This window comes from Heloderma suspectum, chromosome 1 (genome assembly GCF_057233095.1).
Source record: "Heloderma suspectum isolate Gila_16-S chromosome 1, 16-S_ref, whole genome shotgun sequence".
Classification (NCBI taxonomy): Eukaryota; Metazoa; Chordata; class Lepidosauria; order Squamata; family Helodermatidae; genus Heloderma; species Heloderma suspectum.
This window is the reverse complement of record NC_139458.1, coordinates 12407433-12423249: the sequence shown is the minus strand read 5'-3', so window position 1 is coordinate 12423249 and position 15817 is coordinate 12407433. Positions and strand designations below refer to the sequence as shown.

Here is a 15817-nt window from a genome sequence, read left to right as displayed (position 1 = left end):
CCTCGCAGGGAGGTTGGGGCCGGTCCCGGCGGCTGGGAACCTCCTTCCATTTCCTTCACTATATATATATATATATATATATATATATATATATATATATTTGTTGTTGTTGTTGTTGTTCAGTCGTTAAGTCGTGTCCGACTCTTCGTGACCCCATGGACCATAGAATGCCATATATATATATATATATATATATATATATATATATATATATATGATAAAATGTTTTCTAACAGAATGACAATGTATTGTAACCTAGTCATTGGATTAACATACATCGTGCCGTGTACAACATAAAAGGCAGTCTTCACAGGTGATGCCCTCGCTTTTGATTACCATCTCTAAAGAGATATATCTGGTGCTTAATTTACAGTCTGGCACCAGATTAAAGCGTATCATAATACCCAGGCATTTTAGTTTGTATAACCCCCTCAGTCTGCTTTTGTAATTGACATTTTTATTGTTTTTTATTATGGCTGTTGAATCTTAGTTTTATTTTATGGTCTTGGGCTTCAAAATGATTTTGTATTTATATTGTTCACTGTCCTGGAATCTCATGTGATGAGCAGCATCGAAATGTTTTTAATAAAGTAAATAAAAACAGCAAAATGCCCTTTTTTGTGAGAGATGAGATGTGTGGCGAGTGTGGGGCTGTATACTGCAGGACCCTTGTGAGGTATAATGTATCTCTATGGGTAATTGCCTGCCACCACCACTTGCCCCCCAAAATTGGGATCCCTGTTAGTGGTGGCCCCGCAGTTTCAGAGGAGCAGCACAGATGTTGCCCTCGCTACAGAAACATTGCCAGGACAGCAATTTTTTTCCTACAGAAATGCGTGACAGCAGTTCAGTCATGTACATGGGAGAAAGTAAAGGGGTGCACTCAGGGACAGCAGTGGGGTAGAAGTTAAACCTGCACCTGGTGACACCAACCACTGAGAATATGTTGCATGGCACATATATTTGGGAGTGAAGGCGGGGTCAGCAGTTGGATTGTGTTTTTATAGAATCCCACTTCTGCTTAACAGTAGAAAGATTGTATTTTTAAAGTGACTTGGGCTCTAGAAGTTCCAAGTGTCACACTGATGAAGTATATTAGAGCGCAATCCTATATTAGGGCGCAACCCAATGCTGGTTGGGGCATGCAGGGAGCTGTAGGCCTTTTCTCTGTCTAAACATGCATAGGCTTGTGCCCTTATTTGGTCCTAAGTGCATAAATGCAAATACCAAAGTCAGCTTTAAATATCTTCATTTAGGTCATTTCAAAATTCCAAGCAGTTTTGATATATATTTTCAGACACACTGTAACATTTCTGAATTTCTTTTAGACCTTTTCAACAAGAAATGGATAAAGGATGATCTTCTTCAGAAGGTATGTTGCGGTACTGTTACAAAGGCACCTGGGGGCACTGAAAGCTTTTAGGGCACAATTCACCGCAATGTCTCCTGTGCCAGCCCTTTGGAATACTGCTACTATTATTTCAGGGGGGATTGCGCAGAACGTCCCAGTGAATTGTGTCCTGGTTGTCAGACTAGAAAAAGAAACAGAAGGTACATAACATGGTGGACTTCAGTCTCATAACAAGAAAGCTTTTGCTCATTCTCCCAGGGTTGCCTAATTGTACCTTAAGCACTGGGTGAAATTGCTCACGCAGGTGTCCTACTTGTTTTGCCTTTGAAGCTGCCGTTTGCCTTGTTTTCATTTCCGTTAGGCTCAGGCATTGTAAAGGGGAAAAAACACCTAAAAACAATCTAACTTCCACTCAAAATGCTTTAACACAGGTGAACATCAAGGCCATAAATTTGAATTAAAGTATGTCAGCTCATACTTTCCACAGAACAGGCTTGTAAATAACTGCATGGAGGATTGCCTTTGGTGAGTAAGGATGTTTTTTAGGCAAATGTGCTTTTATAAATTGGAAGAGAGATGAATCCTCATAGTTTAAACTATGCATGGAGAGGAAGCAGGACCATTCTGGCCCAAACCTCTGACACTGTGGACCCTGCTACCTGGACATCGATAAACTGAGTGCGACATCTACAGAGCAGGGCGTGTGCTTGGTATCTACCTCAATGAATGGATGTTCAGAAGGCAGGTTCCATGACATCAGGGTGGGGCCAGTAAGCACTGTCTCTCTTCTCCACATGTTTAGTCCTAAGCGTGGAAGGGAGCCTCCAAAGCAGTCTGTGATTCTTTTTTTTCTCCTTTAGACCACCACTTGTCACACATGGGTAACATCCGTACGTATAGCAGGCTGATAACTGCTGAAGACCTATTTGTAAGGGTATGGTAAGATTCAGATGGAGAATAGGCAGTCATAGCAGTTTGGGATAAGACAGTGAAATTTGATTCTCAGAACCTTAGATAAATTTGGTATTTGAATTTTGGCATTGATTCTGTAGTCCACCATGCAAGGCCGCAGGCAAAACCAATGGTTGTTTCTTCCTAGTTACGCTTTGCTAAGAGCCAAACTAAGAATAAGCCATTCATGAGAGCCTGCTCCTGCTCTCAGCAATACCATTTCTCAACGGATTAATCCAATGGAGCAGAGAGCTCTCTTTTAAACATCACAAGACTTGGGATTTGATATCATATGGCAGACAAGGCATGATTCTGCAAAAATCTGTCTTCACAATTACGAATAAAACAGTATACCTTGTTGCCTTTTTATCTCAAATAAAGCTTATATTAGCCTCTTAGCAGGGTATTGAAATGTAGGAAGAAAGAGGCCAAGGTGATCCAAATTGCCTTCTTGCAGTAGGGAATTTAATTTATTCACCAGAAGGTGAGCCACCTGTCCCTATCCCATTGCAGAAGTTCTTGGAGTATCAGCACGATATCTTGCATATTCTGGGAGAATATATCAGAAGAAATAAGAAAAGGAATGATAAACTTGACTATGTTCATGATGGGCTACAGCTAAACTATGAGGCAATGGACTCTCTGTTAAAAAGCAGATCTACAGGAGATAAGGTAATTATCATATAATTTATCTTCATATAAATTATCATTTATATGATTTATCTGTTATTATGTAACCTGTCTATTAATGGTATCACATTGGTTCAGTTTTACACTGAAGGCAGTTGAAACAGCAAAAATTACAGTCCGTAAAATAGATCCTTGAGAGCAGTTGTACATCTCAATCGATCACAAGCTGAATATGAGCCAACAATGTGATGTGGCTGCAAAAAAGGCAAATGCTATTTTGGGCTGCATTAATAGAAGCATAGCTTCCAAATCCCAGGAAGTACTAGTTCCCCTCTACTCAGCACTGGTTAGGCCTCATCTGGAGATCTGGAGTACTGTGTCCAGTTCTGGGCACCACACTTGAAGAAGGATGCAGACAAACTGGAGAGGGTTCAGAGGAGGGCAACAAAGATGATCAGAGGACTGGAAACAAAGCCCTATGAAGAGACTGAAAGAACTGGGCATGTTTAGCCTTGAGAAGAGCAGACTGAGGGAAGATATGATAGTGCTCTTCAAGTACTTGAAAGGCTGTCACAGAGAAGAAGGCCAGGATCTCTTCTTGATCATCCCAGAGTGCAGGACACGGAATAATGGGCTCAAGTGACAGGAAGCCAGATTCCGGCTGAACATCAGGAAAAACGTCCTGACTGTCAGAGCAATACGACAATGGAACGAAGTACCTAGGGAGGTGGTAGGCTCTCCCACTGGAGGCGTTCAAGACGAGGCTGGACAGCCATCTGTCAGGGATGCTGTGACTTGGGATTCCTGCACTGAGCAGGGGGTTGGACTCGATGGCCTTGTAGGCCCCTTCCAACCCTACTATTCTATGATTCTGTCACACAGACACACACAGCACCAGTAAAAGACCCAGAACTGTATCAATATTAAGGAGTCAGATGTATGTTCTAACAGCACATACATTTCTCAGTAGGAAAGGACAGGAGCTGTTCTTTGTTCTCACTAATAGCTTGCTTAGAAAATAGAACACACTGAAAGAGCTTGCTGCAACTTTAGTTATATTTATTATATAAATATAACTAATCTGCACAACAGTCAAGGAAGCCCTATTTGCTACTGCATTTGTTTGTTTTCTTCTTTATCCCATCCTGACTGCACTGGAAAGCCCAACAAAGCCAACAAAAGTGTACAAAATTAGCCAAAAAAATTATACACATTAGCTTATATTTATACAGGGACTGCAGATTTCAAGTTTCCTTAACAAAGAATTTGAATGACCTTGGCACAGAATTTTTTTTAAAAAATGTATGTTCAGGTAAATGGATGTTGTCATAGAGCCCTTTCTGCGTGCACTATAACCCTGCAAGGTGGGCAACGCCCCATGTAGTCTGTTCTTTATCTTTTGGTACCATTCTGCATTTACTCCCTGGACAGTGAGGTGCAGAGAAGTCTCACTGCGTTTGGGACTTTAAAAGGAAGAGGAGCAGGGAACAGCCAGCTGAATGTCTAGGTACCTCTGTTAAAAGTCAGCTGATCTCCCCCCCCCCCCCCCGTCATCTTAAAGCAATACATATACATTGAAGACTGTAGCGTACAAGCTGAGCAGCTGGGGTTTATGGGAGATACACCTTAGGGTGGTTCCCAATAAACAGCCATTCTCTAATATTCCAAATGATAAAGGTTTTATTTAAAAATGAGGAAAAAACAGGGTGAGAAAGGTGAGCTGTGCAAGGTAAAGTAAAACAAAAACATAGCATCTAGTCAGCCTAAAACTTGAGCAAGCTACAATTTCCACTTAGAGTTCCATGCAAATTCCAAGCATCTAAGATACTTTCATGAAGACCAAAACTTTTTGGAATCACCCTGCCTTTTATCTTGGAGAACAGAAGGATGGATGACTGACAGCTCAAGGAAGCCAAATGGGAAGGTGACCTGACATACCATGGAGGGGAGGAATGTTCTGTACTCAGGGCACCTTCATGAGATGGGCAGTTATTGCTTTGCCTAGGGAGGGGAAGAGGCATGAAGCAGAGGCCATTGCCTGACTGTCTTGGTAAGACAGCTGCTTGTATCTAAACCACACACCAGTGGATTCAAATGAAACGTGAATGAGATATACAGGCTCAGTGTTGGAGAAATGTAATCTGTGGTCTAGAAAAGGTTTAAAGGGGACAGGCAGGCTTGGTGCAGCCCCTTGTGACAAAGGCTTTGTTCCTTTGCTTACAACCTTTGCACTTACATCAGCTCTTAACAGACTTGTGCCTGGACAGTTTTGCTGCTGCTTAACAAATGCTAATGGAAATTTGGTGAAAGGTATTTCTTATGGGAGAGGGAGGGATGTACCACTGTCACCTCTGAGTTGATGGGTGCTTGAAAGGGCATGGTTCACAGAGACTATTTCTTATGCAGACCTGATTGACATGAATGGGGGACACCATGTTGTTGCTCTTACATAACTCCATAAGAGTGTTTGTACTTTTCTTAAATAGCTACATTTTCCCAACCCTCTTATCTAGGAATGAAGAGACTGCAAGGACTGTGGAATGAAAATAGAATACTGAAACTACTACTTATCCTTATTGAAATATGTGATTAACACTGCATTGTCATTGTAAAATAAATAAGTTTTCCAAGTATGCTGCACAAAATGTTTCATGTTTGTACATCATGGACAAACATACACAGAGAGGAGAGACCCTGATTCTTCTTCACTGTTCAAGCCAACAGCCTTTTGGCTCCTGCGGCTGATAAAGCAGTTGAGGCATTTCATGCACTGGGTATCCAGAAGTTGTTCAAGAGGCCAGAAACTGCCTTGTAGCTGGTGTAGGAGTGAAGTTGTGATCCTAGAGAGTTGGTCCATAGAGAACTGACAACTTCCTATAAGAGGAGGAGGAGGAGGACAGAAGTTGGATCCAAGAAGCTCTACACATCCAGGACTGCTACTTACTGAGATTGACATCAGCTATGGTTAACGTCCATTTGCTCCCTCGGAGAGTATCCGGGAAGGTTCAGTGTACTTTGCAGTAAGTAAGTAAAAGAGAGCAGGTGCAGGCACCAAAGCCAGCAGAGGCAAGTCCTGGTAAACGTTGTTCAACTTGGAAATGGAGATGATTCCATAGGCATGCAGCAGCCAATGGCTAAACAGAACAATAAGCCTTTTCTTCCTAACAAGGAGATCTTTGAAAGTCTTGTAAAAACAGAAGACAAGAAGTTTCCGTTAGTTTTTGCATTCATATTGTCTTGAGGCATTCAACACTAAGGTTAATGCACAGGTTGTACAACGTTAATGCACCTTTGCAATCTGTGTATTAACCTTTTACAATGCAAAAAGGAACAGAATGCAGTCTTGGTGCTTGTAAAACATCCTCTTTTTTCCAGCACCTTCCTCCATCAAAAGACTGAGAAGGGCTTGGTTCAGACACTCTCTCCATGGTATGCTCTACTTCTCTGGAGTTCTGCAGAGGGGAGGAGCTCCCAACACCTTTAAACATGTTTAGATCAGTTTGAAAAGCAGGAGAGACTCTGTGGACTGCCTAGCTTACTGTTCTCTGTTCTCTCTCAGCAGAAGCAGACCCATTGTGCCTTATGAACTTGTTGTCTGCAGCTGCAGCAATAGCTATCATTTTAAAGAAGCTACAAACTGTTACAGCCAAGTCAGCCAAGATCAGCTGCTGATAGAGCAAACTAACCATCAGCTTCTTTGATAAGATACACATAACTGCTGAAGAGGGAGGGTTCATGTGAAATAGTTACTGCTGCTTCATCTCCTCTTAGAGCATGTTGCAGCCTTCCCCACCCTGGGTCCTTCCAGGTGTGTTGGACTGCACTTCCAACACATCTGGAGCATGACAGGATGGGGAAGTCTGGCATGTCAGGTGATGAGTACTCAGTCCCCAAAGCCTCTCCTATCCTGCCAACTGTTCAGAGCACTGATGGGGAATTACCTCTCCACAAAGCTAAACAAGTAGAGGACAACTCCCTCTGTGGAGAGGAGAGAACATGTGAACCAAACCAAAAGATGTCACCTGAGTCAAACATTAGTGGGTGTACAGGGCTATGTCTACACAGAATAATTAATTTTGAAGGCAAGCCTATAGCTGGCAAGATAGAGCACTTTGTGGGAGAAAAGATTTAACTCCCGTGTGGAATAGCTCAACGACCTCTGATCACGTATTTGTGACAATTTTATTTGTGTGTCTTTCACATTTTTCTTACGTCTCAGGTTATAGCTCATTAAGAAAATGAATTTAATGCATCTTTAAAAGAAGCAATGTTTTACTTACTTCTACTTCAGAAGCCGATAGATACACAACCAAAGTAACAAGTGATAACACTATGATGATGTAAGGGAAAGCATAATCTGGAAGGAAACAGCTGTATGTTACACTTACAGACCAATTCTTTCACCACATCAGTTAAGAAGAAGCTATGAACAGTTATTATGCAGTGCAATCCTGTGCCCCCATTGGGTTTTAACCAGACTTACTCCCAAGTAAGTGTGCATAATTGCAGCCACAAATTAGTGTCCTAATAATGAGTCAAGTAAACAGTGGTGTAGCACTCACAAGGCTGAATGGTCCTCTGGCAATGTGTTGCTCAAATGATAATATGATGTGGCTCCTGGCCTCCGATTAAATTTTAGACGGAGCTCCACAAAGTCAACCCCTACATTTAGAGCAGGGATGGGGAATCTCCAGTCTGTGGGCTGGATGCAGCCCTGGGAGTTCCCCATCCAGCTGAGCAGCTTCTTTTGCTGTTATATCCAATAAGTGATTGGAGATAAGAGGATATGAACTGACCTTTACATACCCTTCAAAGAATTGCACTATGCATTTGCAGGCATGAGTGTTGTTACTGTGAGACTTACTCCTGAGTAACTTGCTTAGAACTGAGCTGTGTTTTGTATGCATGGTGGGAAAGTGTAATGCATACTTACTTGGACATCTGCCCCTATCCACTTTGGTTTCTCTGCCCACAGCCCACCCACTGCTGCGATGTGAACCGCCCAGAGAGCTTCGGCTACTGGGTGGTATAGAAATGAAATACATAAATAAATGTGGCACCTGAGACCTTTCTCTAACTGGAATTCAGGCCCTTGACTGAAAGAAGTTCAACACCCCTGATTTAGAGGCTTTCCCATGATTTGGAGATCAAAAGACAAGGCTGTCTGGAAAGGAAAACTCTGGACTTTTTGCACGAACCTAGTATGTCATTTCTCAATTATGCAATTTCTTTATTTTTCAAAAGGTGAGCTCCAAATGTTGTGGATAGCAATAAAATAAAATCAATAGGTAGCAACAATACAGACACTACTTCACTGAAGGAGCAATCCTATGCATGCTTAGATAGAAAAAAAGTCCTCCACATCCTAGTACTTGCCAGCCAGACATTCGCTTTTGAATGAGAATAAAACCTGAATTTCCACATGGTTTTTCAAAATATGTGATTAACTCTTTAAAAAAAAAGTGTCACCTGGTTTTTTCCCTGAACAGTATGTCACCATCCTGAAATAATTTTAAAGGCATGTATTTGGTAGCGCCCCCACCCACATATTGTAAACATGCCCCCAATTGCAGGCTGTGGTTTTCCTACAGGTCAGAACACAAAGACAACTCACACAGCAAGCCACCTCCAACCGCCTGAAGCACAGTAAGGATTGGGAAGAAGTAAAGCGCTGCGTAAATGCTCTTAAATCGATCCGACTTCCCTAGCCCACATGCAATCTTCTTTACCAGAAGGGGCCGAAGTAGCATCATCAGCACCAAACAGAAGGCATAGTAGATAAACACAATGGTATAGCTGAAAGAGAGGACTGATGTTAGAGCTCTAACACATGTTTCCAAGACCAGGAGTTGCACACCTAGACTTTCAAATGGCTAACAGTCAAGTGACACACGCGTGCCACAAGTGCTATGCCTCAATGCAGCAGCTTTCCCGAGCTCTTGCTGTGGTGCTTCTTGCTTATATCAGCATCATCTCCCCCGACGGTCTCTTCCTTCCTACCTCCCAGCAGCCAGGCCCACAATCCCCTGGAGGCATCATAGACCTCACTACTGGCACCTCTTGTTTCCAGCATGAGAAAAGCTTGTGGGGAGGATCTCTATTGCATCCCTAACACATATGCACCCTCGCTTCTTAACCTAGTCCCATTTTCTTTGACTGCTTAGGAGATATATGTGGGATGTGAGCAACAGTTTTGCCTTTTCTTACCATGGCCCATTTCAGACACTTCTTGGTCCCTGTGTGGATCATTCATGGGGGTGTGCAGGCCTGCTGACGGGCCTCTGATTCAGCTGGACCACATGGAGGAGGCACCAGTTATTTCAATTGGTTGGGGGGGGGGGATGTAAGGCTGCCAAAATCTACATAATTACAACAGCTCAAGAAAGAGCTGCTGGGATTGCACAAACTGGGAGTCTGACTAATGTATCTGAGATAGCAACATTCCACAAAGCTATGCTTTTCCATCTCCGTTCTTTGCTGTCTTATCACAGCCGTCCTCCAAGTTTTATTTGGTGTAAGGAAGTCTTGTCAAATGCTTGGCAACAGTCCCCCCGTCCCCTGAAAAAAGGACAACTTTTGAGTTCAAAACATGTCAGAATTTGGTTGACCTTGCTTTCCACTGTAGAAACTTTTTGCTGTTTTCATGTCATGTGGCAGCTCCTGATGGTGTAAGTATACTGTTGGACTGCCTGTCTCACTATAAACTGCATGAGTATTATGATATGCAAGAGAGGCCCCTCTGACGGTGTCATAACCTGCAGAGGCCCGTTTGTCATACACGCATCAAAGGGCTTTTACTGTGTTACCCCCAAACTATGGAATGCACCCCTTCAATAACTACGATTGGCCCCCACTCCCTTGGCCTTTCTAAAGAGTAAAGGCTCATCTTTTCAAGATGTGTTTTAATGTTTTTACTGTTTAAATTTTCTTAGAATCATAGAATAGTAGGGTTGGAAGGGGCCTCTAAGACCATCGAGTCCAACCCCCTACCCACTGCAGGAATCCAAGTCAAAGCATCCCTGACAGATGGCTGTCCAGCCTCGTCTTGAATGCCTCCAGCGGGGGAGAGCCCACCACCTCCCCAGGTCATGGGTTCCATTGTCGTATGGTTCTGACAGGCAGGAAGTTTTTCCTAATGTTCAGCGAGAATCTGGCTTCCTGTCACTTGAGCCCATTATTCCATGTCCTGCACTCTGGGATGATCGAGAAGAGATCCTGGCTTTCCTCTCTGGGACAACCTTTCAGTACTTGAAGAGCGCTATCCTATCTCCCCTCAGTCTGCTCTTCTCAAGGCTAAACATGGCCAGTTATTTCAGTCTTCCTTCACAGGGCCTTGTTTTTATTGCTTTAAGTTTTTATTGTTTTAAGTTGTTCTAAGCTGCCTTTATGGCTTTTTAGCAGATAAAACGGTATATATAAATGTTAATATATAAATGTTAATAGGTAAGTAACTAAATAGTGCCACCTAAAAAAACAATTTCTTCCCTTGCGCTGGGCTAACAGCCTCCTTCAGCATCACTCTGCTGGGGTTACTTGTCCCCTGTGTAGTCCCTTCCTTTCCTTTCGTGTGGCATCCTTTTGGCTTTTTTGGCCCACTGAACCAAGAGACTAGCACAAAACGCATGTCACACACTGCATGTAGCAGTCTTTTCCAACCTAGTACCCTTCAGACGTGGCAGGAAATTATGGGAGCTGCAGTCCAACACATCTGGAGGGCCCCAGGTTGGGGAAGGCTGGCTTACAGTAACTGAAGACTTGGAGGTTTTCTGGGGAGCAGGCTGTTTTGCCGCCTTCACACATCAGCTAGAGTGGTGAAAGTCACGACTCTAATACTGCAATCCTTTACGCACTTAGCTGGGAGTGTTACTGAACTCAATGGGCTTTACTTCTGAGTAGACATGTATAGGGTTGCACTGCAAGGTGACAATCCTACACATGCTTACTAAGGAGTAAGTCCCATTAAACACAATGGCCCTGACTTCTAAGTAAGCATGAATAGGATTGTATTGTAACACAGGATCAAGACAGCAGGAATACTTGTTTGGGAACACCCATTAATTGGTAGGCATTTTAGAAAACAGTCACTTTTACAACATATAGGCGAGGCCACAGTATCATACTCACAGAGGATAGACTGCTTCGTGGGTACAGTGAATAGTGGTAATATAATCAGGACTAGGATTGTAAAGCATGGTGTACCAGTCAGAAAGCATTAACACCTTGCAAGAACGGATACGCAGAGAGCCCATCGGGTCACTCACAAGCAGAGTAACAATTGCTGCCACGCTACATTCAATTAAAGCAGTGATGTGCTGGAACAGCGCACTAGAACTGGAGGGAAGGAAAAAAAGTCCTCAAGAGCAGTACTGAAAACAAGAAAACAATGTTGCACAAGATTAATTTGCCTAGAGCTCCAGGAGGGCAGGGCAATCGTGTGTAGAACCTCTCCAGGGGAGGGGCTGCCATACCCTTCCAGACTGGCCCTGCCTAGTGGCAGTGAAACAGCGTTTTTGGTGATCTTTCCAGAACCCATTAATTAAAAAAAAACTCCACAAAAATAGAATCTGAAGTTTCTTAATGCCAAATTTGCACTCTGTGTGTGTGTGTACGCGTGTGTGTATGTATACACACACACACACCCCGCCCCTCTCACTTAATTTCCCTATGTTCATGTATTAGAGTACTGAATTCGATTCTTGGAAGGAGGGTGGGAGCGACAGACACACATCCCTGTGAAAAACTGATTTTCGAAACATTCAGTTTAAAAACATACGTTCAGCTTAACATCTGAAAGAAACAGAGCCTGGTTTTAATTTATATTTACCTCTTTTTCCCCGAATACCATTCAATGAAGAACCAATGCAATATCAGAGGAAGCATTGCCATAAATCCAAGGTAAAGCCAATCATAGCGTTCCGGAGATCCCATACATTCCCGACAAATTTTGTGGACATCTGTTCTTTGTCCTCTTGGACACACCTAGAGAGTTTCATCACAGATCATTTTATAAAACTTCTATCAAAGCTTTACTAAAAATATTTGCTTGGGAAGGAGATAATACAAATGAGCAGGACCGAAAAAATGTGTCATATTTAAAAGGCAAACAATTTAGATGAGCCCAAAATATGTTCAGGACATCCTTTTCACTAGCCATATCCAATAATGACTTTCCCTTGAGCCAAAATGTTATACTGAGGTTGTTTCAAATATTCAATACTCTTTTTATAATCCTCTACTTACCCCACAATCACCATGAAATTCAGTCCCATTTATAATTTTCACTGTTCTTCCACAATATAGTCCAAGGCAGTCGGCCTGAATATCTACAGCTTAAAGGAAGGCCAAAAGGGTTATTACAGCTCACACGAAGCAGTTCAAACACCTGAGTTTATTTCTTTAAATTTAGCCTTTTCCCATGGTCACACAAAAAAGAACCATATATGCAAACACACAATAGAACCTGTGCAAAACATCCTGATTTCAGGGAGCCCAGAGAAGGGAAGGCTGGAAGTGGTTGTCATCTGAGAAACTGGAAATTAATATGACATTGTTAGGACGTAGAGAGACAGGAGTCAGGACCACAGAACTGTGCACACGTGACAAGTGTGTACAGTCAGCAGTATGCCTCTGCATACCAGTTGTTGGGGAACACAAGTGAGAGGGTGCTATTGGACTCATGTTCTGCATGTTGACTCCCCAGAGGCATGTGCCAAGCCACTGGACAAACAGAATGGTGGACTAAACAAGAGGTTTGGTCTGATCCAGCATGGCTCTTACATTCTTTATATGCACTGGGGAAGGGGAGAGCAGATCACATGTGTCGCTGGCACTTCCCTTGCTCCCTGCATGCATCTGGCACAATTTAATAGCCTATGCACACACTGTATGCACATGGGGTCTTTCACAAGCTGTGCCAAATGTCCACAGAGCATCTGGGGCCAGCAGGCAAGATTCAACGCCTCCTCTACATGCATTGACACAAATAACATTGTACAGTGCCACAAAAATCAAACATAGCAGTGCTGACCATAAGAAAGATGCCAAAATCCGTATTAAGCAATAGCTTTAATTAGACCAATCCAAACGTCACCAAAACGTGCAAGCTTATTTGATCTCTGGAGATCTCCCAAGCTTGCATATTTTGGTGACTTTTTGAGTTGGCCTAATAAAGGTATTGTCCTAACATGGATTTTGGAACTTACAGTGTACCGTGGTAGGGAACCTCAAGCCCAGGGGATGAATTTGGCCATCCTGGGGTTCCAATCTAGCCTTCTGTGGGTTTCCCAAAGAGCCCCAACCCTCCCCCCCAACCACCAATTGTTTGGTGGTCTTCTGGCTTTTGTGCAGTTTTCCCCATTCTAAAAAGGTGAAATGCCTTTAAGTTTTACTTATTACTTTTCTATATTGCCCAAGGGACGTACTAAAACAAATGACAGTCCTTGCCCATAGGGAAACAAAAGCTTCTACTTGCCCAGAGGGAAACAAAGGCTTCTGCTTGCCTATAGGGAGATCCTGAATGTCCATAGGGAAACACAGGCTTCTACTTGCCCATAGGGAAACATAGGCTTCTACTTGCCCAGAGGGAGATCCTGAAGGCCCATAGGGAAACATAGGCTTCTACTTGCCCAGAGGGAGATCCTGAAGGCCCATAGGGAAACATAGGCTTCTACTTGCCCAGAGGGAGATCCTGAAGGCCCACAGGGAAACATAGGCTTCTACTTGCCCAGAGGGAGATCCTGAAGGCCCACAGGGAAACATAGGCTTCTACTTGCCCAGAGGGAGATCCTGAAGGCCCACAGGGAAACATAGGCTTCTACTTGCCCAGAGGGAGATCCTGAAGGCCCACAGGGAAACATAGGCTTCTACTTGCCCAGAGGGAGATCCTGAAGGCCCACAGGGAAACATAGGCTTCTACTTGCCCAGAGGGAGATCCTGAAGGCCCACAGGGAAACATAGGCTTCTACTTGCCCAGAGGGAGATCCTGAAGGCCCACAGGGAAACATAGGCTTCTACTTGCCCAGAGGGAGATCCTGAAGGCCCACAGGGAAACATAGGCTTCTACTTGCCCAGAGGGAGATCCTGAAGGCCCATAGAGAAACATAGGCATTCAGGATCTCCCAATGGGCAAGTAAAATCCTGTTTCCCTATAGGAAGGTAGAATCCTATGTTTCCCTATGGGCATTCCTGGTTTCCCTGTGGGCATTCCTGATTCCCCTATGGGCAGGTACTGCCATTTGTTTTAATATCTCCCCTGCCCAATAGCCACATTTCTCTCACGATAAGAGCTTTAAGTTACAGTGTACTGGTGTGCTTTGTAATCCTGGCCCCAGCCACTTTGCCTTCATCCCCCCCCCCCGCTGCTTCTCTGAAAACGTTGTTTATTCTACTTATTTCATTTATATCCCACCTGTCTTCCATCGCGGAACTCAAGGTGGCTACATGGGGTTCCCAGGCGGTCCCCCCTCCCAGCACTGACCAGCCCCAGACCTGCTGAGCTTCAGCCAGGCGGCTGGCTCGCGCGCCTTCAGACCATGCCATGCGGAGGGGCAGAAATGACACCGGTCAGCAGGCATAACGGGAGGGCAGCAGCCAAACTCACCCATCTCGCTCCAGTCAGGCTCCCCAGCTGGGCAACCCAACCAGCCAGTCCTCCGGCGGCGGCGGCGGCGCCCGCTTTCGACGTCACTTCCTCTCGGACTTCGTCGGATGTTTGTTGATTGGCTCTCCCGCTTTGCGTAAACACGTCGGCAGGCGCGGAGGCCAATCTCGCACGCTCTCATAGGAGTGGCGCTCCGCCTAGAGGTGGCGGGCGGGACTTTGAGTATACTCACGTGTCCATTGGAGGGGAACCTGGCGGAGCGGAACCCCATAGGACGGAAACGCGAGGCCGGAGGAGAAGGGGCGAGGCTGTTCCTGCTCATAGAGATAGAACTACGAAGAGACGCGCCTCGTGCGCTTCAGGGAACGACAGAACGCAGAGCCGTAAAAAGCTGCCCCAGGTGCGTGACCGGCTCCTTGTTCGGCAGGCGGCGCTCCTGCATCCTAGCTGATCGCGGATCTTTGTTTATTTATTATTTATTTCATTTCCATACCGCCCAATAGCCGAAGCTCTCTGGGCGGTCCACAAAAACTAAAACCAAACAGCACACAATAAAACTATTCAAAATATACAGAACATTAAAACCACAATATAACAATGCAACCACGATAAAACCCAGCAGCAGTGCAGGAATTTGAAATGCAGATTTAAAGCAGTAAAGCTAAAAGTCTAGAAAGCTAAAATGCTAAAATGCATGGGGAAATAAAAAGGTCTTCATCTGGCGTCGAAAGGAATACAATGTAGGTGCTAGGCAAACCTCACTAGGGAGTTCATTCCATATATTTTCAGCTGGGGTGCCACAGCAGAAAAAGACCTCCTCCTAGTAGCCACCTGCCTCACTCCCTTTGGCAGGGGCTCACGGAGAAGGGCCGCTGACGATGATCTTAAGGTCCGGGCAGGCACATATGGGAGGAGGCGATCCTTCAGGTAACCTGGCCCCAAGCCGTTAAGGGCTTTGAATGTTAACACCAGCACTTGAATCGGGCCCGGAAATGGACTGGCAGCCAGTGCAGCTGGAAAAGTACTGGCGTAATATGAGCTCGCAGGCCAGTCCCTGTTGACAATCTTGCTGCCCTATTTTGGACCAGCTGAAGTTTCTGGACCGTTTTCAAAGGCAGCCCCACGTATAACGCATTGCAGTAATCAATCTTAACCGTAAACGAAGCCTGTCACCAGCCGAGCTGGGATGAAAAGCGACATATCGCATCATCGCGGGGCTCCCCCCGGGGGAGGCTGCTGGCTCCGGGTTCGGCGGGGCTGCGGCTCCACTCCGGGTTTCAGTCACG

General features: G+C 44.5%; 2 protein-coding genes across 6 annotated transcripts in view; one reads left to right on the top strand and one right to left on the bottom strand.

Moving 5' to 3' along the window:
• The window catches only part of CCDC175 (coiled-coil domain containing 175), a 77152-nt gene extending 71579 nt beyond the window's left edge, over positions 1–5573 (top strand). The window contains exons 18-20 of the mRNA XM_084836048.1: positions 1329–1372; positions 2816–2974; positions 5446–5573. Coding sequence (XP_084692174.1) covers positions 1329–1372; positions 2816–2974; positions 5446–5451 — 209 coding nt within the window. The 3' untranslated portion in view covers positions 5452–5573. The remainder of the gene's footprint in view (positions 1–1328; positions 1373–2815; positions 2975–5445) is intronic.
• Positions 1234–14616, bottom strand: JKAMP (JNK1/MAPK8 associated membrane protein). Of its 5 annotated transcripts, XR_014788026.1 has the most exons (9): positions 14532–14616; positions 12173–12261; positions 11757–11911; positions 11057–11263; positions 8547–8728; positions 7213–7289; positions 5877–6116; positions 2070–2273; positions 1234–1532 (listed from the first exon to the last, which is right to left on the bottom strand). XR_014788026.1 is itself a non-coding variant. In XM_084836081.1 (8 exons), the coding sequence occupies exons 1-7, from the start codon at positions 14533–14535 to the stop codon at positions 5898–5900; spliced, it is 933 nt and encodes a 310-aa protein (XP_084692207.1). In that variant the 5' UTR covers positions 14536–14616; the 3' UTR covers positions 1234–2273; positions 5877–5897. The 5 variants fall into 5 exon arrangements, 4 of the variants coding, with proteins under 4 accessions (XP_084692207.1, XP_084692221.1, XP_084692230.1 ...); XM_084836081.1 differs by having other exon boundaries at positions 1234–2273; XM_084836095.1 differs by lacking the exon at positions 2070–2273.
• Between the last annotated feature and the right edge of the window lie 1201 nt (positions 14617–15817).